Raw genomic sequence first — 24,604 nt, 5'->3', positions numbered from 1 at the left:
TTAATGATGTATCACTGTCCTCAGGTGAACATGAAATTAAATTGAGTGGCTTCTCTATAATTCTGTTCTCTCTGTGAAATTCTGATGGAATCAGCTTACCAGACTTGAAAAGAGGTGTGATGGAGGTAGAACTTTGTTTTAAAACCTGTTTAGAGAAAGTGTGAGAGACCTCTTTATTTTTCCTTTCCCCATGTGTTAAGATTTCCTAACGTACAGGACAAAGACCCCTTGTTTACTCTTATTTACTGTAAAAAAAGGCAAACTAATGCTCTTATGCATTGTAGAGAATTCTCTCCATGCATCCTAAGTGTGTTTTGGGTGTTGGAATGCTTCAGTATGACTATGAAGCCAAACGAAATACCTTTCTGTAGTGAAATCAGGTTTATTACAGTGTAACTGCCTTCTATAAACAAGTCTCCTTTTAAAGACTTTTATCTGAAATAACTGATGAGTGTAATGGTATTAAATAATTAAATAATAAAATACTGTTATGATGCCAAAAAGAACATCTCAGTCTCTTTGATCTTCATTTTGGCTAAATATAGAAAATTTCACTAGAGACTTTTGTAAACAGACTCCATTAATCCTAACAAATTGTTTTGAAAAACAGAGACTATAATAGATGGTGATTAAGACAGTGAGTAACCTTGAGTTTTGATTTTCAATACAGCATGAGTTAACTCCACATTAATTGGAGTCATGCCTCTAAGTCATGTTGTACTGCTCTGAAATCCACGTGTCCCTACTTCTGTTTGTCTTGGCTTTAATTAATCATTCCCTTATTTCTTGACAGCAGCCTGTTATTGGGCAGGGAAATATGGATCCAGGTGTAGTCTCGAGCCCCTATAGCTTCTGCCTGCCTTCTGCACACCGTGGCTCTATGCAGCACAGGAGGTCCTGGCAGTGTGCAGTCTTGCAGCAGATGAAACACAGATATGTTTCATTCAACACAGTACTATTTCCAACTGGAGTGCTGATGAGAACTCTCTCTAGTAGTCTTTTAAGCCTTTCTTCTATCATTGAAAAAGTTCAGATTTCATTTTTTTCTACGTGTTTACTAACATTCTGTGCATCTGTAATGTAAGTTTGTGTGTTTGCAGGTAACTTAACTTTATTTTGCCACAAAGCTTTTCATGACTACCTAAGAATAAGAGGGATCCCATTCAAAGAAATGCAGACATCTGTTATTTATGTTTAGAAAAAGAAATACTTATGTTTCTGACAACACATCATTATTTTATGTGGTTCTAAAGAATGCACCAATTGTAATAATTATCTGGATTAAGAGTGTCAGTGGAGTTAATAAAGAGCCGTGCCCTGAGAACTGCAGTGTCTGTATGGCTTGGCTCTCTGTGCACTTTAGGGACCTCTTTCTTGATTGCCTTGTTCTTTCAAAGTTCCCTGATGGGACAGGGCAACAATTAACTCCCATAAAGCACAAGCCTGGGAGCAGCTGGGCCCACTAATGATGGACAGTATGGATTTGTGCTGTGCCACACATGAGTTTCTCCCCAGGGATACTCCCTTGGTATCATCGCAGCATGTCTCATGCCATTCAGTGCCCTCAGACAACGTGCTGTTGCTCCTTGTGGCTCACAGTGCATGTGGGCATTCAGTCCTTGCTGAAAACACTGCTCTAGGGCAAATAATGTGCCTTGTGGATGTAACTAGCCTGCTCCAGCTAGTCCAGAAGAGGAGAGGCAGAAATAGGGCTGTGTTTCTTGATCAGTTCCCCACTATGTACCCCCCTAAAGACAGACCTGACTCCCAGGTCTTCCTGTACGTAAGTAAGCTGGTTCACCAAATTACAGTTGAAAAATAATTTCTATTTTCAGGAGTTTAATTATTGGGGTTTTGCCCATTTTCCTTGTTGCTTCTGGTTTTGAAAGCTAGATTGGTGGTCAAGCATGTGGAAACTAAATTAGTCATTCAGTACATGTGACTGGCAGTGAGGACAGAGAGTGAACTTGGTCATTGGAGTGCTCAACCTGTCCTTTATCACATACTTCTCACCTGAATCCAGTAGTTGAACTGGGAAGATAACTGTAAGAAAGTTTAAATGCCAACACATGGAATAGCAGTGAAGAGTAGAAGAACTGGAGACGGCTGAGAAGCTGAAGGCAGAGTAGTCAGTGTGGTGTAAGGTGTAAGTGGTGGTTTGGAATGTGCACATTAACTCCAGGGTGTATGCTTCCAAGGAAAAGCAAGAAAGCAGCTGTAGGAGAAGGTAAGAGATGTCCTCTGTCAGAGGAGTCTTTCTCTTAGCTTTATCTGTATAGAGAGTTGTGGTGGTGGCCGCCACCATCTGCCAGGCTTTTGTGACTGTTCCCGTAACTTGGTGGTGGAGGGAGAGAAGCTTGTGGTGTTTGTAACGCTGCAGTATTGGGAGAACTTAACGCAGGTGGTTTGAGTTCTTTCCCTGCTCTGACTCTCTTGAACACAACTGTCGGATATTTTAATCAGTTTTGTTGACACCTGTATACAGCTTCCAGTTATTAACACTTGATTTATTTAAGTGTGTGTGCAGTAGGGAAGTATTCGATTCCCCATCTCAGCTAAGGGCTTGGTCTTAATAAATTGATCTCTTTTGGTGGTCCCTCAGAGCTTTAATGAAAGATGCAGTTGCACTTGGTAACTAGAAATAATCCATTCTTAAAAGATAACTAGCTATTAATATAATGGTCATTGAAGGAAATAGATGAAATTAGTTATTCTGTGGCTGGAAATGCATTATTAGTCAAGTTGATGATGTTTATGATACTACAGAAGCACAGAATTTTGTAGCACTTTATGAAGACATTTTTATTTCAGCTCTCATCGTAGGCAAGCTAAACTTAACTTACTGACAATGTGAAACACATATAATATGGTAAATTATACATGGGTTAACTGTCTGTCAGTCACTTATTCTTCTGAGCAAATGCTGCTGCGTGTGTACTACTTATTTTCTGGGGTTATGGGGGGAGAATACATTTTTAGTTTATGTGACTTCTATAAGCAGTAAAAGGAGGACTTTTTCTAGCTCTAGTACTGGCACAATTACTGTCAACTTTTGCAAGCGTGGTACTGAATACATACAGACTGCTGCGTGAAACTCCCTGCCTGGTGCCAAGGGGCTGACAAGGAAGTGTTGGCTAAAAACCTGTTTAAATTTTTGTGAAGTGTGTACTCAGAGCTACAGCTGCGTTCATAGTTGGAGACTGAACCATTTCTGTGTTACGCTGGCATTAAAATAGCGTGTGACTTTCAATGTGAATTGAAGGCACTTGGATTTAGGTTTGCTTCCATGCTTTTAGCAAATGAAGCGCAGTATTGACCTGTTGGCATAAGAAGCTAATGTGGATCTAAGTGTTACAAAGTGTTGTGAATGTGTTGTTTTTTTTTTTATTTGCATGCTGCTCTAAAATTGCCCTTTAACAAAATTGGGAACTAGGAGCTTAAAAAGCATTTTTGGTTAGAATAGTTGCTATTTCATTTGCATGCAGAGTTTTTTCTGAGTTTTTTGTTCTTTCTTTTTTTTTCTTTCTTAGTCTTCATGAAGAAATCATTGACTTCTATAAGTATATGTCTCCCAGACCTGAAGAAGAGAGAATGCGGATGGAAGTGGTGACCAGAATAGAAAATGTTATCAAAGAGCTCTGGCCTAATGCAGATGTGAGTAGGACCCTGTTTTATTTGTTAATATGTAAAAGCAACATTTTGTGCCTGTTTACTTTATGAAATATTGAATATTGTATGTAATAAATGAGGGCCAGTTATCCACAAAGGTGATTAACTGGTAATTTATTAAAAGAAAAGAGAACAAAACAAACAGACCAGGTGGAAGAACCCAGGAGGGGGAGTAGCCCTCTCCTCTTAACCCAGCAGCGGGAGGACCTCGCTGTGACAGGTTTCGTTCTCAAGAGGACTTCATTGTGAGAGGCTCGAAGCCAGGGAGGACATGTACTGAGGGGAACACCGCCTTTTATGCTCTCTTTCAGTCCTTCTGATTGGTCAGTCCGCAGGGTTGCTGCTTAGCGGCTCAGTTCATTGGCTTAGGTTTCCCGCTTCTCAGGTGATGATTGGCTCGTCGCTAGGTCCCGCCCCCTCCCCCACGATGCGTCGAGTGATTGGTGCAAGGTCCGGGTTGGAGCGAGGCTGGTGATTGGTGGGTGCAGCTGCCTCTCTCAGGGCTGATGTCATCCCGATGGCGCTTAGGGACCTTCCATACTCCGTATCACCACCTCCTCCTGGCCTCTTTAGATCGCCTGCAGTCTTTTGAAACAAAGGGCTTCCAACTCTGTTCAACAGTCTGAGCAGCATAACTTCATACAACCCAAATCATAACATTCAACTATCCTACCTAACACCCGTACAACCCGAATTAGGATGCATCAAACTGCCTGAACGGGAACAACGCCTATAACATTGCAAATGCTGTTTATTTTTCCATGTTAAACATAAGAAGACTTCTGTTGAAATGAGAGAGGTGATCTTTCTTTCTCAAATAATACAGGTTAACATTTTCGATCACACATAGGACCAAAGACAAGTTATAGTCCTGTTGTAGTCAAAGAAAAGTCATAAGGTGGGGTAATGTTCAGTCTCATGAATATTTATTTGATAAGATGAATGGGAACATATCAGACATGCATGCATGTATTGTGTTAAAAAAAAATTTTCTGAAACTCCTGTCTTTAGTTGTAGGTCTTTTAGTGCAAAGAACCGTAATCTTGAATAAGTTTGTTAAGGTGGTGTACCAGCAATGTCACATTACATAGCCCATGGTATTTTTAATGGGCAGTTAAACTAAATTGATATATTTTACAAATTAAAAAAAAAACCCAGGAGTCTCTGTACAGGAAGAAACAAGCCTGTAGACCTGTGTGCTGAGCTTGTAATCTGTAATGCCTCTTTCCACTGATGATGGGTTTTTGCTAGTACATACTCATTCAAAACAAGAGTTTCTCCTATGCAGAGCTGTGGTTTTTTTGATAAAGGTTAGATTAAAGAGAAGACGGGGAAGTTGAGTTTATAAGTCAATATGGTTTTATGGGCACATAGTTGGGTTTCTGGCGTAACTGAATCTAGTTTAGTTGTATTCTTCTACTGATATGGTGTTCATTTCCAGAATGTAAATTTCTAGCTGTAGTCATCTATTTGTAGATACAGTAGCTGAAAATTTGGGCTTGTTAGTCAGAATAGGAAACCAGATTCAGACAGCAGAATCTCTAGTATAAGGAATGCTCTTTGATCCTGCCACAGTAAAGATAGTGTTTTGACATGAGTGACTTAAATCCACTGCTCATTTCAAATCTTAACCTGTTTTTTTGGAATGTGTTTTTAGAAATTAGCAGGATATGACAGAATGTGAATTCTGTACAAGCTCTGTGTGTGTGGTGTGTGGGTTTGTGTGTAAAATATACTCACATTTTCAAAGTGATTATTTTTATGGACAATGTATCAGTGAGCATCATATGGAAGGAGCACTCTCCACTCGGTGATTGCTGCCTTTGCACAGCTGGAGGGAGGTGGTTGAGTCATTACTCCACATATCTGGCAATTTTCTCTTTGAGCAAACCCAGCAACCTTTCCATGGGAACTGTGTAAGAGAGCAGCATGTGTCACAGGTGTTGTACAGCTCTCCTCTACCCCAGTGAAACAGCCAGGTAGACCTTAATCAAGAGCAGGAGTTGTAGGGAACAGTGTGGGTATGAAACAGTGCATGCTGTGATACACCCTGCCAGTGCCTTGGAGGAGAGGATTTCACCAAAACCACTGATTGCTTCAGCCTAGAAATGTTGCTATTTCCTAGGCAAGTTTGTGTGCTGCAAACTTAACTAGTCTAATGGGGTGAATGGATTTATTACCAGGCTATCTCTCTTTGTTGCCACTAGCACTTTGAATGGGGCACAAGAACATACTGCTTCCAGAGATACTCTATAGGACAGGCTTGATCTGTAAGTCTTTTGTATTAAGAATAACTTTTTACATACATATCTAGAGGGGTGTGTGTGTAAATAGGACTCTTTGCGTCCTTGAGAAAACAGTCTGTCTTTAAGCTGCTGAAAGTTGTTTGTAGCCACAAGGTATTGAAGGAGGGGAAGCATATTGCAAGCCCTTCCACAAGAGACAGCTGACCACTGGGCTTAGCTGTAACGTGACCGAGAGGAAGCACACACTGTGTAGTTGGAAAACTGAAGTTCACTTTTCAATTAGTGCCAGTTAAAACTGCCAGGACTGTCTTTCTCCGCTGTGCTTGAAAATGTTGGAGAGCGAGAGTGTGCCAGCTCCTTTTTCTCGAGTCAATAACTGTTCTTCAAAGCCCAACTGCATTTTGTCTGCAGTTGTTACGTTGAGGAAGAATTCTCCTTTTGTATGTCTTTCCGTTTTCTCGAGGCTAAAAGGGAACTGAATGGTGACAACAGCATTACTGTGATGTTATTTTTCTAAAACTTGCTTTGCCAGATCAGCTTGGGAACTGAACTGCTGAACTCAACTGTGTTCAACTTGGACAGTCTCTTGTAATTTTTCAGTCCTTTGAGTTAATCACTAACTTTTTGAAAATCTGTGTTGGTTTAGCTACTTCTAAGATTCAAGTTTTGAGTACATGCTCTGAGAAGGTGGAGTGTTATCTGGTCCAATGTCCTCAGCTCTAGCTGTAGTGTAAAGTGATGAGTTAATGTTTAAGCTGTTCATTTTGAGTCGTCGATGCAGCCAAACCAGCTAAAATAAACTTGGAAGTTAAACATACACATTTAGTTAGTAGTTTCTCGCTAAACACATAGGTAAGGTGTAAAAAATATATATAAATATATGAAAATCAGGTACCAACAAAAGGAAAATAAGGCTTCATGAATCTAAGTGTACAGAGAACATACATGTGGAATGTGCCTGAGCAAGTCCTTTTTTTTCCCTCTCCCCTGTTCCACTTAGGAAAAGGCTGAAAAAGCAGATGGAGGGGGGGTAAAACTAGGTATCCTACACTGTTACTTTATTTATAGAAGTTAGCAATTGTGTCATTTGCTCTCTTTCTCAAGGGAATGTGCTTAGAAGGAAACATTCCTAGTAAGTGAGAATAGTTCTTGGCATCAGCAAGTCTCTGACCATAAGAAACATTTTAATTATGCTGAAACCAAACAACCCAAAGCATTTAAATGAAAACGTTTTAAGACAAAGATTTTTGACCGGTTCAATATGAAAATTTGGCTATTAAACAAATAAGTATTTACACAGTGGAATTTAGGATACATTTGTCTTATTGTCCTCAGCTTCATGTCCGTGTGACCTCATAGATCTGAAAAGAGCGAATGTTGCATACTTCACACACTTCAGTTATGAAAATACTATGATTGGGAATGGAAGTAGAAAGATGAACTCTATTTAGTTTAACAAACTTCAGAAAGTTCTACTGAAAGATGTAGAAGAAAGGGAAACTAAGTTGGCTGTGGAGAGATTTTTTTGTTCTGTTTTGATGGAGGAATTTTGGTACCAAAAATTTACCAAGCTTTTGTGGGTTTCCAAGTTCTGGTGTGCTTTGTGAGCATGTATTTGGACACATACTGTAATTAAAACTCCTTCAGGAACTTCAGAATTTAATGTGAACAAGTTCACAGAAATGTGGGATAAACAGTTACAATAACATAGAGGAGTGGGAGTCATTACTATGAAGACTAAAGTTATCTTATGAGTGCAAATGCAGATCTCTGTCCACAAACAATAAAAGCATGATTGGCAGTGTTAGCACACCACAAAAACTAATGTGCATGTCTCAAGTCATAATAGTGTCGGGTGTTTGGGATGCTTTAAATACATGCATGGCTACAGAACTTCAACAGTTTAAATTCCAAATTGATAATAAATCAAAATCCTTTAAAATTTGTGTTCCAATTTCCCCACTCTTCTGTCTTTCCAGTTTTTGTAAGAGAGTGGTTGAAGTGTGGGGGTGGGTTTCTTCTATAATAGTTCAGTGTTTCTCATACTCCAGATTATTGTACAAGAGCAGATGTTGTCTCATTCCTTTTGGTAAAGGTCATATATGTTGTATCAGTAAGTTTATGAATACTTTCAGGGTTGTTTATTCAGTAAAGGCTCTCTTTGCTGTTCAGCTGAACACATTATTTTGTTTGATAATATGAAAGCACATTTAGTTTTTTCCTAACCCATCAGTGTTTGTTTTATTGTGCAAAAGCACTTTTCTGGTGTTTTTGGTGCCCAAGTGAATCCTGGTTTGACTGAACCCAGTATCATAGAGGGTACTTTTATTAATCTTGGATTAAAAATAGTGATAATTATTAGTAGTACATTCTTAGCTTTTTGATGCCTTTATGCTTTAGTACAGTATTGATGCTTGTGCTGTGGCACCTCTCACAGTCTTTGCCAGTTTGATAAGCTATGAACTTCCAACATTAAATTGTGTATGTACTTTTCACTGGGCAATGGGGTGAGGGGCTAAGAGGAGTGAAGTGATAAAAAAAAATCAAGAAGAAGCACTAAACTACTTCTTAGTCTACTAAGTATTAAGGCACTTGCAAAACATCATCCTTTCCTGTCTCCCCCTTTTACTTATCCTGAAGGGGAAAAAAAGTAAAAAGTGGGTCGCTTGACATACAAATAGGTGGCAATCAAGCTGGCGTATGAGACTCATTAAAGCAGAATACTCAAGTCTGTATAAGGTGGCTCCAGGAAACACATCAGAAGAGTGGTTGAAAATTAGCCCAGATGTGTAGATATTTTTACTTTGAAGTCTCACCAACCCCCCTTTGAGACTCAACTCATGAGTCCAGCCTCCCTGTGAGGCTTGGCTAAGTAATGAGAGTGTGGTTTTGGACATCTTACAGGGGAAACCTGATAATTTACACCTCCAGCGCTAGTAAAAATCCAGCATAATAAAGTAATTCTGTGGGATGTGAAATTTATGAAACTTTTTTGTTTGTTGTTGAAGCGGAAATAGACAGAGTAGTGCTACTTGCTTTGTAATTCAGAAAAAAAAATGGGTCATGATAGAATTGATTTTTTTTTTAAAGTATGCAAGTAATGGAAATACATGAAACTTCAAAAATGCTTAAATACTGAGGGGTATACTCTGAGATGTGAAAACAAAAAGCAAACTAAACTGATACTGTTTCTCTTAAATGTTCTGTCATCATTAAGCATTTCAAAGTCTTGGGTTCTAGGTTTTTGACAAATTTAGTCATGGGATCAATTTTTACATTGCAAAGCAGTTTTTTAATAGAAAAGTCAAAGTTATTAATGTTTCATGAGTAAAAACAATGAGGATCAGCTCTTTTGTGTATGTTTCAACAGAAGTGTTCAGTACCTGTTAGCAATACCAAAATCTACCAATGGAGGGTAGCAGTAGCCAGCCTTTACAAGCAGCTTAATAGATTTCTTTGTCTTCTGAAGCCTGAAAATTTTCTTATTTCTTCCTATATGTTTTCTTATATATCCTTTTCTTGTGTTTCAGGTGCAGATATTTGGAAGTTTTAAAACTGGTTTATATCTGCCTACAAGGTTAGTAATTCTTCAGTGTAAATTCCACACAAGAGAAAAGTGACTTGTTGGACCTGTAACCCTGGGGTTATTTATCTACTCTCCTAGGATCTATTACTTGTGTCAATACTTGTTATACTAAGAAAATGTTAAGCTATTAGTTCTCTGCAAATGTACAGAAATACAATAAATAAGACTAGTGACTGTAACATGTGTCTATATAGATCTTGCATGTATCAGTAAAAGGATCTGAATTACCATGTGGTCAAAAAAAGGCAAAGGATTTCGCTTCATTAATACCAAGAGAAGATGCTGACCCTAAAAGAAAAGCTAAATTTTATCTCCACAGACAACTAAACTGAAACCTTTAACATTACACTGTTAATGTTAGTGCTGTAGAGAAAATATGACATGCAGAATTAGCTTTTTTCTTTCAGTCTTCTTTTGTGAAATCTGTACAATAGTCAACATCTACCTTTTCCAAATTTATTGCTAGTTTTCATAAAGAAGAGTCTCTACTCAGTGACACTGGCATCTTCTGTGTAGAAATTGTATTTATCACAACTAAATGGAAATGGAGTGAAAGGCTTAAATGGCTGCAGGGGATGAACACATTTAAATAGCATAAATCTGAGGATAACATTTGAGCTGAGTTCCATACTTTGGGAACAGGAGGACATCTAGTACTGACTGCAGGTGATGGATATCCTTGTCATTATTTAATGTTTCTTTGTAAAACAAAGAACCTGACAGATGCTTTAGTACCTGCTTTAGTTTCAGGAGTTTTAAGGAAGTCTAATTTCTCAGTTTCTATTTGTAAAACCAGAAGTGAGGTATACAAATACTCATTGTTTTCACATTTGGCCTCATTCCTGGCCTTTTAAAATTTTATTTTAAATAGGCTTAATTAAATTTGATTTGATGCTGGTAATGCTACAGAGATATTCCTAGCCACTTGATGGATGCTGTACTATATTTGCTTGATTGTTTTGAAACAGATGTAACAAAAATGCTTTTCTATTGCAATATGCTGTCTTTCTTGAGTATTTGTTTCAGGTGAGGTTTTGGGGGAGAAAAAATGCAGATACTTCAAATACAGTACATAAACCCACAGGAAACCTTCCTGTGGCAATGCATGCCAAACTTTTAAAATAGTCATCATTTGTGTGTTGGTCATTAATTCACTGTTGCCTTCTATCAAAGCTTCCCTTCACCTTAGGTTTTCCTTACCTCTCAGTAACTGTATAGTTTGTTTAGGTTTCAGGCTTTGGTATTCAGAAGGACCTGAAGTGTGTTCTTAATGCTGTTGGGATTTGCTTTGTATCCATTTACTTAAGCTGCTGTTGAAGGTTTGGGCACACAGTTGTTTTGCTGCTGGATCTCTGCATCCTTTTGAAGGCAGTATTTATGCTCAAGGTGGCAACAGAGCTGCTTTTTCTCTCTCAGTGTGCATCAGAAAAATCTCTCCTGTTTTTAACTGTCAGCAGTGAGTTTAACACTAATTTAGTTTAGAAATGTCCAGCAGCAATTCCTGCTCTCCAAGCCAGTTTTGAACACAGTATTCTGAAAGCAGCCAAGTGCTGCCTGTCCTTGTCAGCCCAATGGTCTGTGGCTGAACTGCTGCTGCTTGGCAGGAGACAGCTCATCTAATGCACATGTAGTTTCTTTGGGATTGTTAAAGTAGTGGTGTTTGTCAACCAGCAGACCTGTACAATCTGTTGCAGGGGGAAGTATTTTAAGCTTTTTTGTGTTTTCTGTTGTGCACTTTTCCATATCACTGAAGTATCCTGCTAGCATAACTATAGGGTTACACGCTCACCTCCTTCATGTTCCCAGCCAAGCAGGGAAATCAAAGAACTTGGGAAGCAAAGAGGAAGAAGCTCAGGACCTCACAGTAGCCCTCACTGGCTTCAGATGTGACACCAGCCACCTTTTGAGTTTGAGTTCAGGGATTGAATTAGGGTGTCAGCTCCTTGTGTAGTGAAAGGAGTATGTGTGTGCCTAGGGAGGAAGTGTAGTGGGATGGAGATACCTCTTCAAGGAGCTGAGTTAATGAGTGAACTTAATTAGGTAGCTTGATCTTACTTAATAGCTTGTTGCTTCCTGAAGTCAAAGTTGCCATGTTTTCTTCTCCCTTTCCTTGCTCCCTGTTCTTGGCACTACAGGACAGAAACTTACCCTGTGCCCTCTGGTGCTCTGATCATCCAGAAAACCAACTTAGAGATGCAAAGAGGCAGGAAATTACCCCAGAATATTCTGGGGGTTCTTTAAAAGGGGAATGAAGAAGGTTTCTGCCAGACCCATTAATAGGTTGAACTGATTTGCTGTGGAATTGGGAAACACCAGGCTTGTAACAAAGGAGGAGACAGGGTCATGCATCTGGGAGTAGAGGACGGGAAACAGGACTTTTCCTTTTGGTGTCAGGCTGTTAAATTGACATTCCTGATTAATACAGCCCAAAGGTGGTGATTCACAACAAGTTAGTTTCTTGCTCTGAATCACTCCAGAGAAGCTGATCCCTCTCTGCTCACAGTGTGGCCTGAGGAGACTAATCTTAGGCTTTGCAGCCTAATTGATTTGTGTTTATCTGTCCTCTCCCCTAGGTAACCTGAAATGTTCTGTATTTCCCCAAGTGTAAGAGTTCATGTCCAACCATTTCCTTGGAAAAATCAGAGTAAATTATTTGGTTAAGCTATGTTCTGTCAGCTTTATTCTAGTTATGTATAGATGTCATTTGTTTGTATTTTAAGTGTATTGGTCTTTAAATTTGAATAAATCTATTTTTTTTTCTATTTCAGTGATATTGATTTAGTTGTGTTTGGAAAATGGGAGACATTACCTCTTTGGACCCTGGAAGAAGCTCTTAGAAAGCACAATGTAGCAGATGAAAACTCAGTAAAGGTTTTAGATAAAGCAACTGTAAGTTTGGGGGAAGAGGGTATTTCCTTGTTCAAAGCTAAATTTCTAATCAAAGAAAGATGTTGGTTAAAAGAATGAATTTTCATAAGCAGAAACTATTTTGTATATTACATTTGAAATAGACAAAATAGATTTTTTATTTCGTATGATTTTCATTGCTAGTGCAAAAACAAAAGCATTTTTTCTACTGTGGAAATTGTCTGATATTTCATATGTTGCTTTTAAGAGAGATTGGACTAGTCAGTGTTGTGCACTGATGTGTTTAAACTAGTGAATTTCTGGACTGAGTTTTTACATAAGTAAATAATTTTTCTTTTTGCAAGTAAGCAGGTATAATCAATTTTCACATAGAAGTACTAAGTACAGTCTAAATAGGTAGTGGTATGTCTTGCACAGAATAGATTAATTCCATTCTAATTTCATACCTTTTGCTAATTGTAAGAGTATGTAAGAATACTGGGGTATCTAAGTCACAGCTGTTATTAGGAGAGAGCTCCACTCAGATGGAGCTATATCAGAGTGCTCTCCGTATCTTGTACTTCTTGATTGAAGTTCATTTTGGTGAGGAAGTGATGATCCCAGTGACAAGAGTTTTGTCATTTCTGATGTCTCCAGGGCCGTTTCTCTGTTTCTCCAGTGTTTGTCTCCCTCTGGTGTCTGTGGTCCCCACCAGAGCTGAGCTGCTGCACCAGCAACTCACCCAAACCAATCCAAAAAGAATCACCGGGAAGGTGAAGCATTAAGTTCTGCTCAGCAGAACACTAAATTGAAAATAGCATTTATGAGTTAGAAAAGCAAAGTTTATGTAAACAGATCAGCAAGGAGAGTGAGTCCTGATTTCACTAGCTACCTCCTCTCTATAAATTCATGAAGCATTTCAGTTTTACTGGTGCATATAAGTTATAAATGAAACAAAGTGTGTCTTGGAAATCTGTATTGACTTAATGTGTCTTTCTTTTGCAGGTACCTATTATTAAACTGACAGATTCCTTCACTGAAGTAAAAGTTGATATAAGCTTTAATGTACAGAACGGGGTTAAAGCAGCCCAGCTCATCAAAGATTTTATCAAGGTTAGGCAACACTATCATAGAACTACATGCTGAGTATTTGATAACTTAATTTTATTTTCTATTTTACTTTGACTGCATCCTTACTAGACATACACTTTTACTCTGTTATTTTTTGTTGTCTAATAAGGCTGAGGCATGTCCTTAAGTTTTAGATATATTGCCTTAAAAGACATGAACATAAGAATAAAATATGGAGCAGTTTTAATAGTACAATGGTTAAGGAAATTGCACTAATCCCTGTCTTAAGTGTTCTGCTCTTTCAACTGTAGTTCATAGAACTGTGTATTTCTGAATTTCAAGATGGGAGATAGTTTCTCATGAAAGCCAGAAGGCATTTTTGAGTGTGAAAGAATAAAAAAAAGCTTTTGTGTGTTCCCATTGCCTGGGCTACTTGTGACCCTTTGGCTTTGGGTCAGGGGGTGAGAGGGGTCTGTGCCCCGGGGATGCAGCAGGAGCTGTGTGTGGCAGCAGGGGCAAGGCTGCAGCCCTGTGGTACCCCCAGCCCAAAGAGCAGAGCAGGTCTGGTGACAGTAGCTGGGGTCAGCTCCCAGTCTGGCCAACGCCTGGCAGATAAGTGCCCAGTGAGGATGTTGAAACTGTGGTTAGGACCAGGATTAGGGTCAGGATTAGCACCAGTGTGGGGCAACGTGGCTCAGGCAGACAGCACAGGGAACAGCTGAGGTGGGAAGCAGCTCTCAAGCAAAGTGGAGGCACTCCCAGCAAGGCTTCTCACATGGTGCTTTCCCACAGGGCTGTTTTCCCAGCAGCCTGAGCCCAGGCTGTGCAGCTGTGCCACACCACAGCTGGCCTTGAGCTTGGGCAGCTAAGGAAGAGGTGGCACAGGTGTCTGTGCTCCTGTGGAGGGTCCTTTGTTTGACTTGAAGAAAACTTGGTGTGTTCTTGCCAAGTGACTTCACTGGTGTTCTTGAAGCACCCTCTATAAAACACTTGTGGGGCAATCTCTTGGGTCTTATTTTGTCCCACATAACTTTCAGTATCTAACTGAGGTGTCATATTTGGTATTAGGCTTGGAGAGGCCTCTTTCTCTTCATCCAGGTTATTTAGGAAGTCTGAGGCAGCTGGAGCCTTAGTTAAGGGTATGCAGTTTTCTGAGAAAAATTCCATCTTTCTGTTTTGGTATATACTGATATTCAACACTTCAGCTTGTAACAGGAAGTTCTTAGTAGTTTCAAAATTTCAGTGGAATAGTGAGGGATCTTCAGTTAAATAGGGCTCCCAATACTCACTGTAAGGCTCATGCAGAGAGGTTCTTAGCAAAATTCTTCTTTTCCTTTAATCTTTTTGTAGTCATGGACATCATGACCCACATCTCATCTGTGACACTAAGGAACTTTTTGGCTGTGTTGATAAAAGCAGTGATATTATTGAGCCTCTTTGCCCCTCCCCTGTGGGGGGTGTACAGAGTGCAGGCATAGCCCAGCCTCCTCTGCTGTCCGAAAGGTCTGTGTTCTCCACACCTCTTAGGGGAATCCATGCAGATAAACCTATTAAAGGACCAGTTACCCAAAGGTATTTCACTCATTTGAAAATGTTACCTGGGTATAGTAATTTTGAAGGGCTTTCTTTAACTAAGGGCATCCAAAGTACTTGCAGGACAGAAATCTCAGTACACTTTGAGCTGCCCCTCAGTTGGAGCAAGAAAGTTCTGTTACAGATGCCAATATCTCCGTAGTTCTTCCTTTGCTATACTTCTCACTTGTATGAGAAAAGCAAGTGTACTTATATATTCAAACCAAATAGTTCCGATTTTATGATGTAGTAACTTTTTTTTGTTATTAATATCTGCCACCAGAGTCAAACAGGTAAAATACCTGTGTTGATCACAGGCAGGGCACTTGGCTTCTCCCTGTCACTAAAAATGATAGGTTAGAATTATACTTAGCTTTAAGACTGAATATAAAACAGACATTTCAATATGCTCTCTCAGCATCCATTGTATGCTCACATCACAGTATTGTAACAGCTTTGTTTTTCTCTTTCAGAAATATCCTGTGTTACCATTTCTAGTTTTAGTATTGAAACAGTTCCTGTTGCAGAGGGACCTTAATGAAGTATTTACAGGTGGAATTGGTTCTTATAGTCTCTTTTTAATGGCTGTCAGTTTCCTTCAGGTAAGTTCAATGGAATCTATCAATGCCATTGGTGCATAAGGACATCACCTTAAGAAAGAATTTGATCCACCCTTAAATTTAACTATTTAAGCCATCATGTTTATGGGTTTGCACGCCCTTTTCATTTAAAATTAGAAATGTCCTGCCTGTCTTCTGTTCTTTCTCTGATGATAATCCTTTTGGTATGAAAGGTGTTTGGAACATCTGTTGGTGTACCAGTGCCAGGCACTGATACATATGCTATTGATACATATGATATGACGTATGTCATTCATGGTAAAACAGCTTGAATATTGGGTAACTTACTTGGAACAAGTTCCATAGGGTTGGTGTTAGCTGCAGTTGTCCTTTATAACACTTGATCTCCAGGTCATATATCTTGTATGTGCTTCAACAAATGCAGTGGAATCTGGATTCTTTGGGTTTCTAAGCTGATACCAAACAAACATGTTTTACAACTTTCTCTTAAATCTAATAGAACAAAATGCATGAACTAAATCTATATTGTTGTGCTTGGGGGAGGAAAATACTGGACAAATATGAAGTAGCTGATTTCTGGCTGTATCAGCCCTGTTCTTTTTCCTGAACTAAATGTTACCTGTAACTGTGTTTGCAAGTGTATGTCCATACTACTCTAAAACTTGAGCCTGGAACTGGAGCTCGGTGTTTGCTGAGTGCCTTTGCAGTTCCCTGCTGAGCACAAAAGAAATTAAGGCAACAGGCATATAGTTTAAAAGCAAAATCTCTCCCAACCCCATTTTTTTCTTATATTGAGTAACAGCATTTCCATTTGCTCATTTAAAAAAAAAAAAAAGTCAGGTTTCATCTCTGTTACGATTCTGAGCTGGTTTTGTTCACAGTCTCTCAGGCTGCTTACTTAACAGCAGAGGGGGTCCTATATATAGCTGTGCACATGGGAAGCCTGTATTTGTATTGCAGACCCAGTTTTGTGAGGTGCAAATATCTGCATGATATTTTAACCTGGCAAGAACCCTGCCATTAGTGCTGGAAGTTCACTTATTGGACTTAAAGTTAAAATGCAAAAAGATTAGTGCTTGACAGCCTTTTTTTTAAGAGATAATTATTGTATAAAAGTTGTCGCAGCATCTTAAAGATGCAAAACTGCTTAATCAAGGGAAAATACTATGTTTAGACATATTTGCTTTATGTTATATTATTTATTACTGTATTTAGACATGTTTTCTGAGAAAAAGAGAAAGCGCTTTAAACTTGAAGTCTTAAAAAATGATTTTTTTTTCTCTCTTCTTAATAGCTGCATCCCAGGGAAGATGCCTGTATGCCCAATGCCAACTATGGTGTTCTTTTAATAGAGTTTTTTGAATTATATGGACGTCACTTCAATTATCTGAAGACTGGAATCCGAATAAAGGATGGTGGCTCTTACGTTGCCAAGGATGAAGTGCAGAAAAGCATGTTGGATGGCTACAGACCATCAATGCTGTACATCGAGGATCCCTTACAGCCAGGTACCCTCAGAAACCAAAATGGAATAACAGTACTTAAATGTGTGATAGATGCAGTGCAGGATTTTTTTTTTCTTTGTTTATTGTACTTTTACCCAGAGAATTGCTGGTTTGGACTTCTGTACATGTAAATATCTATAGATCTTTTAAGCTCTTTCAAATATTTATGCTTTATGCTAATCTTGTCCTACAAGAGGTGGTTGCAGTTAGTTGGGACTTAAGGGCAATTTTTAAAAGAGGTTACTGTTTCCTGCCTGAAAGGTGATAACCACAGTTTCAACCTTACTCATTTATTTGTATTCTTATTTTAAGGTAATGATGTTGGGAGGAGTTCCTATGGTGCCATGCAAGTGAAGCAGGCTTTTGATTATGCCTATGTTGTTCTGAGCCATGCAGTTTCCCCAATAGCTAAATATTATCCTAACAACGAAACAGAAAGGTAAAGTCTCTGATTCTAAATCTCAGACATTCATTGCTTGTATTTTTCTGTGTCTAAAAATTAATTGTGGTGATGGTTTTGGTTTTTTCCTGGTTTGCAGTATATTAGGGCGAATAATTAGAGTAACACAAGAAGTGGCCACATACAGAGACTGGATATCCAAGCAGTGGGGAATGGAAAGCAGGACAGAATCTTCATGTAATGGTGAGTTTTGACTCAGCAGAGCTGAGGGGGGAAACTTCCTTCACAACTTGATTGTATAGATTTTGTTGTTCCTTTTGCCTCACATAAGGCAATGTGTGCATCTTAATAGCAAGTTCCTTTTTTGTTCAGTATTCTTGTCTTTTCATCCAGAAAAGTCAGATTTCTACAAGAGTAAAGTGGCCCATCTTTATTGTACTGCAATAGATTTGGTCAGTAGAGAGGTCTGTAAAGAGTGCTGCCTTCCAAAAGGAGACTTTGGAAAAACTTCCAATTTAGTTTACTGCATTGTCACTGTCACATTTCCTTTGTCCTTCAAATGTGGACAAGGTTTTAAAAAGAATTACTGGGCATTCTAGTTTAAATCTGAATTCATAACTTCTGTGGTTTTATTCTTCATTTAAAGTCTAACATACCGTATGTGTACGGAAGCAATACTTAAACCAGGATTCACTATATAAGTGGAATAAGTATTTTAAACAGGAAAGTCCTGAAATATCAACTATGTTTCTTGTTTTGAATAAATGGAAGCACACAAAATCTAGCCAGGGAACTTGATGACAATGCCAATGCCCTTTTGAATCACCTTTAATCCATTGCCCATCTTCTGACTTTAGCAGTCAGTTGCCACCCTCTCTTGGTGCAGGTGTGTCTGCTGTCTAGAAGTTTTCAAACTAAAATTAATTTTAATACTCTGCAATTAATTTTCGAATTATGCCTATCAGAAGTGTTCTCTTGTTAGCGATTAATCAGAGAAGATGTTGCAATTACCCATTCTTTTGGCTAGGTTGAGATTTTGTTTGCTTGTTTTTAGAACCTGTGTTAGTGATTTGTCAGCTGAATGTGCTCTGTGCCATTCGTGCTGTCAGCCTGCAGGCCCTGGTGGCCCTGCTGTCCCTGGGAATGGCAGACAGCCGGTGCTCAGTTCCAGGAGCTCCCATCACCTCCCTTTTAGCTGCCTACATGCAAATACAGCTGGTGGGGCAACACATGGACATTATGTGAATCTCTAACTCCTAAGTGTCTTATTTGAGATAAAACAGCAATCAAAAAAAGAAAAATAACCTTGTATGAGGAAGGTAATGGTGACAGTTACGGTGGTTGTCATGTTGATATAGTTTAGATTTAAGTTCCAATTCTTTTTTTTTTTTTTTTAAGGCAGAGCTTAGTGAGATATGAGAGTTCTTGTATCTTGAATTTTCAATGTAGGAAATCATACAAAGCAATGAGGCTTACTTGGAGTTCTTCTGATACTAGCAGCTCCAGCAGAAGAAAAATGGGAGTTGCTGAGTATTGGGCATATAGGAACAGAATTTAAACCTATGTATTTGATTGCTGTTGAAGCGTGGCATGAAGCAATCTGCAGCAGCACATCTGAACTTTGTTACTGCCTTCTTCCATGTTTTCTGTCCCTAATTTCCATCTTGAACCATGGGCAATGCTCTGTGCATTAGTGAATCCTATCAGGAAGCCACCACCCATCTGGGAGGTGCTGGCCTGCAGTGCACACACACGGATGCGCTCTCGTGTGTCTGCATGGATTTAGGGTGTGGATGTGTGCAGATGTCTGTGCATGTCCTGTGGGATGTAACATGTATTACATATCTTAGGGGGTATATTAAAAAACCCCAAGGCAACATATTTTTGCAGTTTATGTGTGGTGATGTTTCTGTTTTGTTTTTATTAGGTAATGGAGTAACCTTGATAGTAGATACTCAGCAGCTGGACAAATGCAACAATAATCTTGCTGAAGAGAATGAAGCACTGGGAAAGCCTAGGAATAAAACTTCAGAAACACTTAGTAAACATTCTTCAAATTCTTCATCAGGTCCTTTATCATCATCATCATCCACACTGTCCAGCTCTAGTGATGTAGTAAGTACTGGAGGTTTTCTGACTTGGCTTTTTAAAATTTCTTCAGGGTTTTTCTCTTCTGATTTATATTGTCACAGAATACATTTTGGAAGCTCACAGTCCTAGTCAGTTAATTCATCCAGAATCCTAACTTGCATAAGATGCAAACTCTTATGCAATTTCGACACATGTAAGTTGCAGTGTGTTTTTGATACAATACATGTAGAAAGTGACTGTAGTAGATACAAAGTTCCACAGCCCTCTTTCCTCTGGGAAAACTGTATTTCAAAAACAAGTAAGACTGGTAGTTCTAAGCCACATGCTTTAAAAAACAAACAGGCCTAAAGCCTTGAAAAAAATTTGTTTGGGAATTCTATTTAAAAAACAAAAGGCAAATCTCAAAACCAAAATCACACATTTTTAAATCTGTTTACTCGATAAGAATTCTGGATTGAAAGAATTTTAATATCTAGTAAAATAAACAAGTTTTCAATTTTGTCCATTGTTAGCTTTCTTTTTAAAGGAAAACTCACTTTTAGAAAAACTCACTCTTAAGAAAAACTCACTAATCCTTTACATTTTCCTGAAGGATTCTGATGGAACACCTTGCAAAACCTCTAAACAGTTGAGTTGTCGTCAGTCTACCACAAACAGAGTGGGGTCACAAGAAGTGTCACTGGAATCCTCCCAGTCAAGTGGGAAAACACAAAATAGCCAAACAGCCAATACATCCAGCAACACGAACAAATCTCAGGTTTGTGGAATGTTTGAAACAACAACTGTGTAGATTATTTGAATATTACACATATCCCCCACGGAAGGGTAACTTGTTCTGGAAAGGGAACACTGCATTTTTCACCTCCCTTTTGCCCCACTAAAAAGGTTCCAGCACTGATTGTATCTAAAGCCACCTCGTTCTCTGTTTAGCTTGCGCAGATGAATTTGCAACCGTGGCTTTCCCAGCTTTAAAATAGATGAAATTGGTCTGAGTTTATTTTGGGACACCAAATTTTCCAGAGGTGTACAGCTGTGTTGCACCCATTTCCTCTTTTGAAAAAAGCACGTCAGTCCAGTTTTGATTGCAAAATTTGAGAAATTAGGTGTGCCTACACTCAGTGAAAAGCAGTTAGCAAAAATGTATGTTTAAAACTCTGACTGGCTGCTCTTTTAGCTGGTGATAACTTGTTGATCTGTCTTCCACTAAGGGAGGTGAAGATTCTTTGCTGATACGTGACATTCCCCCTTATTTTCTCCTATAGACAAACATCTTTATGATGACACCCATCAGAGCTTATGCATTTAGGAGATTTCCCACATTGAGGAATGCTTCTATGGCAACTCAGTATTCTGGAAACATTATATGCCTCTATATACAATATACTCTGGATATATGCAGTCTAAATTCTTCCACTTTTTCAAAATTTAGAACTTTTATGTTTGAAACATAGTCCAGAACCCTCTGGAATACTATTCCTGAAAATAATTCTGAAGTCATGCCTCTTATTTGCTGATGATCTGTCTTCTAACAAGACAATTCACACACTAGGCCTTGGCTATGCCATGAATGTGTGTTTGTGTTACTGGGCAGAACTAATTCCAGGCTGGAATGTGCATGTGCACGATCTGACATACCCTACATCTCTGAAAAGATGTGGCATAAGATTAGTCCTGGATGAGATTTGAGCAATCTTCCTCTATTGTCTTGGATTATGGACGTTTCTGTAAAACACCTTTATCCTTTCCAAAATTCTAAGTGCTCTGCTCTTTTCTCTGGACTCATTTTGGGGCCAGAGATGAATATTTGTTTGCAAACACCCAAGTGGGAGATTGGCAGTGCTGTGCTGCTGTCTCAGCAATGACCAGGCTTCCTTTGCCGTAGCAAGTTTTTCAGTTGTGCTGTTTTCAGAAGTCACCATGCTCGTTATCCAGAAGCAGGGATGTGTGATTGCAATGCTTTATTCCCATGGATTTACCATGTTCTCTTTCTTCCACAGCATGGATCTGCACGGTTATTTCGCTCTTCTAACAAAGGCTTCCAAGGTCCAACAAACTCAAGCCACGGTACCTCAGTCACAAACAAACAACACCAAGGCAGCAAATCACACCATCAGTTTTTCCACGGCAAAAAGAGGAAACACAAGAGGGATGCAGCTCTGTCAGACCTTTGTAGATAGTTGCCTACTTTATGACTGTTCTTCTGTGTGCAATGATCTCATGCTACAGGATAGTTTGATAGTGACTCCTTGGATCTCTTCTGGAGCTTCAGACTGTTCAGACATAGATTAGCAACTGCATTTTTTTTTCCCAGCTCGCCACGGAACGGAACATGAAGATTGATCACTGCAAAAAAAAAAAAAAAAGGAAAAAAAAAAAAGAAAAAAATGGAAAAAAAAGGAAAAAATAATTTTTTAAAAAGAGGAAAAAGGCTGCTCATTTGATAAGTCATATGCTACAACAGGGTCATTTAGGATATAAAAGCTTGAATGTAAAATAAATGTATTTCCCATCAGCTCATGCTGACCTGTAGAGATAGTACTCAGTGTGTCTAGGGGGTGGTAACAAACAAATAAAACACAAAAAAATAGGAAAAAAAATGCAAAAAATTGTATTTTGAGGGAAACCCAGCCTTTAAAGGTGAAAGTAATTTGTGCATGATTTTTTAATTATTTTTGCATATACTTACCATTTTATTGTGTATATATAGATGACCATATAGGAAAACTGACATTTGTAATAGTGGATTTGTTAATACTTTTTACATAACATTACTGTTTAAATTGTAAACATAAATTTTTCTCAGGATTAGTTTGGAAAATAATCTGAATTGTCATCTTAACATCCATATAAAGAGACTAGTTATATTGCTCAGAATTTCTTTTCTTGGCATTTGGAAGATCTAATAGAACTTTTGATCTGCAAAAGCTGTTCCTCTGAAAGAAAGGTTTATGGTGGCAAATGAAGATTTTCATTTGTATAAAGTGTACATGTACTTTGTGTAGACACTGAGCTTGTCATCGCTGAGAAGTAACCTTCACCTTGTTTTCTAGAGTGCCATCATTTCAGGCAATGGGGTTTTATAGTTGCATCCTTCTCTTCCTCCCCTTAGTGGTCTCTCCTCGACCCTTCCTTCTTTTTTTTAAAGAAACAACATAAGGCCACTCGGGGTTTTTTTGTTTGATTGATGGTGGTGATTGTTTTCTTTTTTTTGGTTTTAAAAAAACAAAACAACGAAACTCAGTTTGTTACAGACGTTTGCATTCCTGGGCTGCTTTAATCCCATGCCTCCTTGTTTGTGCCTTTCCTCCCCCTTCCAGGTCTGGGTTTTTTTGTCTTTTATATTTTTGCTAACTCCTGTAGGAGGATGATAACTGTTGAAGCTTTAAGTAAATTTTACAATTAAAGTATTTTTTTCTCACTCCCCTCTTAGGCATTTTTATATTTACACTTAATTACTAAAAACAAAACAAACCAATTTCAAATAGTGAAATATACTTTGTATTGCCTTAACGACCCAAACCTTTCATATCTCATAATATTTCTTCATTGACCTAGTTCTCATTTCATTGAGACTCCACATGTGTGTGGTTCAGTCACATCACAAGTCTAGGTTGCAGTACCTTTGATGCCATGAATGCGAATGAAATGTAAAATTGCACTCACAAGCATAGTTTGGAACAGGAGTTGGGACACTTCAGTGGTAGAGAGTTAAGTGGCATTTACTTTCACATATTTCTGTAAAGAGGAAAGTCTGTACTTGGCGTATGTGGCTGTATTAAATGCAGCAGTTCTGAGATGATGCTTTTATAAAAAGTACTGTTAGCTTTGAGAAACTTTTTATATACATTTACAGAATACTACAGACCAACCTGACCTTCATGGGCGCTAATGAGTGCAATGATTTTTAAAGTAAAATGAGACCAGAACTGATGTCATCACTTAAATTAATAAACATTTTCAATGTGTTAAAGTGTTTTACTTCAAAAAGGAAAATATATATATATTCCAAAAATACAGAAAGTCATAACATGTACTCCAACACTAAGCTTAAGTGATGTTAATTTGACAATTTTTTTTTTAATTTTTAGAGTCATATTTTAATTTGATCAGATAATTTTATCAAGATGTTCAGCTTTTCTTCATAGAAACTAGTAAAAGTTGTACCACATTATGCATAATCACTATTTATTTTGTTTTAGATTATTGTGAATGTGTAGACTTATGTTCACCGCTTAGGGAACAATTATTTATAAATTATATTAATCCAGTATTGTTAGCTGCTATTAGCAAAACTGTTCCAAAACTTAATACTTGCAAAGATCTGTATTGCATTTACCACACTGAAGTGTTTTTAAAAGAATCACCCTCATTGTTGAAAGCAAGTGTACTCCTAGGGTGCAGATATTAGTGTTCCAATAAGCATGTGATAATTTTAAGGTGGTGGTAGCGGGAAGATAATCTTGATTCCATTGGGAATCTTAGGTTTGCCTCAATTTATGGTTTTCATAAATTTAATGGAAAATAGCTTTTCCTGGACTGCTCAAGTTTCTTTTTGGTAAACAGTATCTTTCTAAAAGAAAAAAAAAAAAGAAAAAAAAAAGAAAAAAAAAAAGCATGAAGGAAAAATTGAGGTATTTTACATTGCCTCAAATGACCAGCATTGTATTCATAAAATACTGTATATCTTGCAAAACTTTATTTAAACGGAACAGTTGAACTGTTCGTTTTTCAATCTGAAGTAAAATACTTTCAAGACCTTTTAGTTTGCCTGCTCATTTGTCTTGTACATTTCATCTCTGTATTTGACTCAAGTCTAATTCCTTTTTGAGTTTCAATACTTTTGTGAAGATTTTGTGAATATATGAAAAAAATAAATGTTTAATCTAACTACTGCAGTTTATCAGCATTCTTGACACCCTGTCTTCCCCTTCACAGCACTGTGGAAAGAGTTACTCAAGTAACATTTTTCGTACTGTCGGGGTCCTTCCCCAGTTGAGTCCTGGGCCCTCTGCTTGGAGTTTGGAAGCTGATTTTGT

General features: G+C 38.3%; 1 protein-coding gene across 1 annotated transcript in view; it reads left to right on the top strand.

The window, feature by feature from the left end:
* TENT4B (terminal nucleotidyltransferase 4B) overlaps window positions 1-24,455 on the top strand; it is a 41,930-nt gene extending 17,475 nt beyond the window's left edge. Inside the window, exons 2-12 of the mRNA XM_048316826.1 lie at window positions 3,531-3,654; window positions 9,446-9,492; window positions 12,270-12,390; window positions 13,354-13,461; window positions 15,465-15,593; window positions 16,867-17,080; window positions 17,390-17,516; window positions 17,617-17,720; window positions 19,405-19,592; window positions 20,161-20,325; window positions 21,566-24,455. Of these exons, the coding sequence (XP_048172783.1) occupies window positions 3,531-3,654; window positions 9,446-9,492; window positions 12,270-12,390; window positions 13,354-13,461; window positions 15,465-15,593; window positions 16,867-17,080; window positions 17,390-17,516; window positions 17,617-17,720; window positions 19,405-19,592; window positions 20,161-20,325; window positions 21,566-21,745 (1,507 nt within the window). The 3' untranslated portion in view covers window positions 21,746-24,455. The remainder of the gene's footprint in view (window positions 1-3,530; window positions 3,655-9,445; window positions 9,493-12,269; window positions 12,391-13,353; window positions 13,462-15,464; window positions 15,594-16,866; window positions 17,081-17,389; window positions 17,517-17,616; window positions 17,721-19,404; window positions 19,593-20,160; window positions 20,326-21,565) is intronic.
* The last annotated feature ends 149 nt before the right edge of the window (window positions 24,456-24,604 follow it).

The sequence above is a fragment of the Corvus hawaiiensis genome, chromosome 12 (assembly GCF_020740725.1).
Source record: "Corvus hawaiiensis isolate bCorHaw1 chromosome 12, bCorHaw1.pri.cur, whole genome shotgun sequence".
NCBI classification, from domain to species: Eukaryota; Metazoa; Chordata; class Aves; order Passeriformes; family Corvidae; genus Corvus; species Corvus hawaiiensis.
This window is presented reverse-complemented; position numbering and strand designations above follow the sequence as displayed.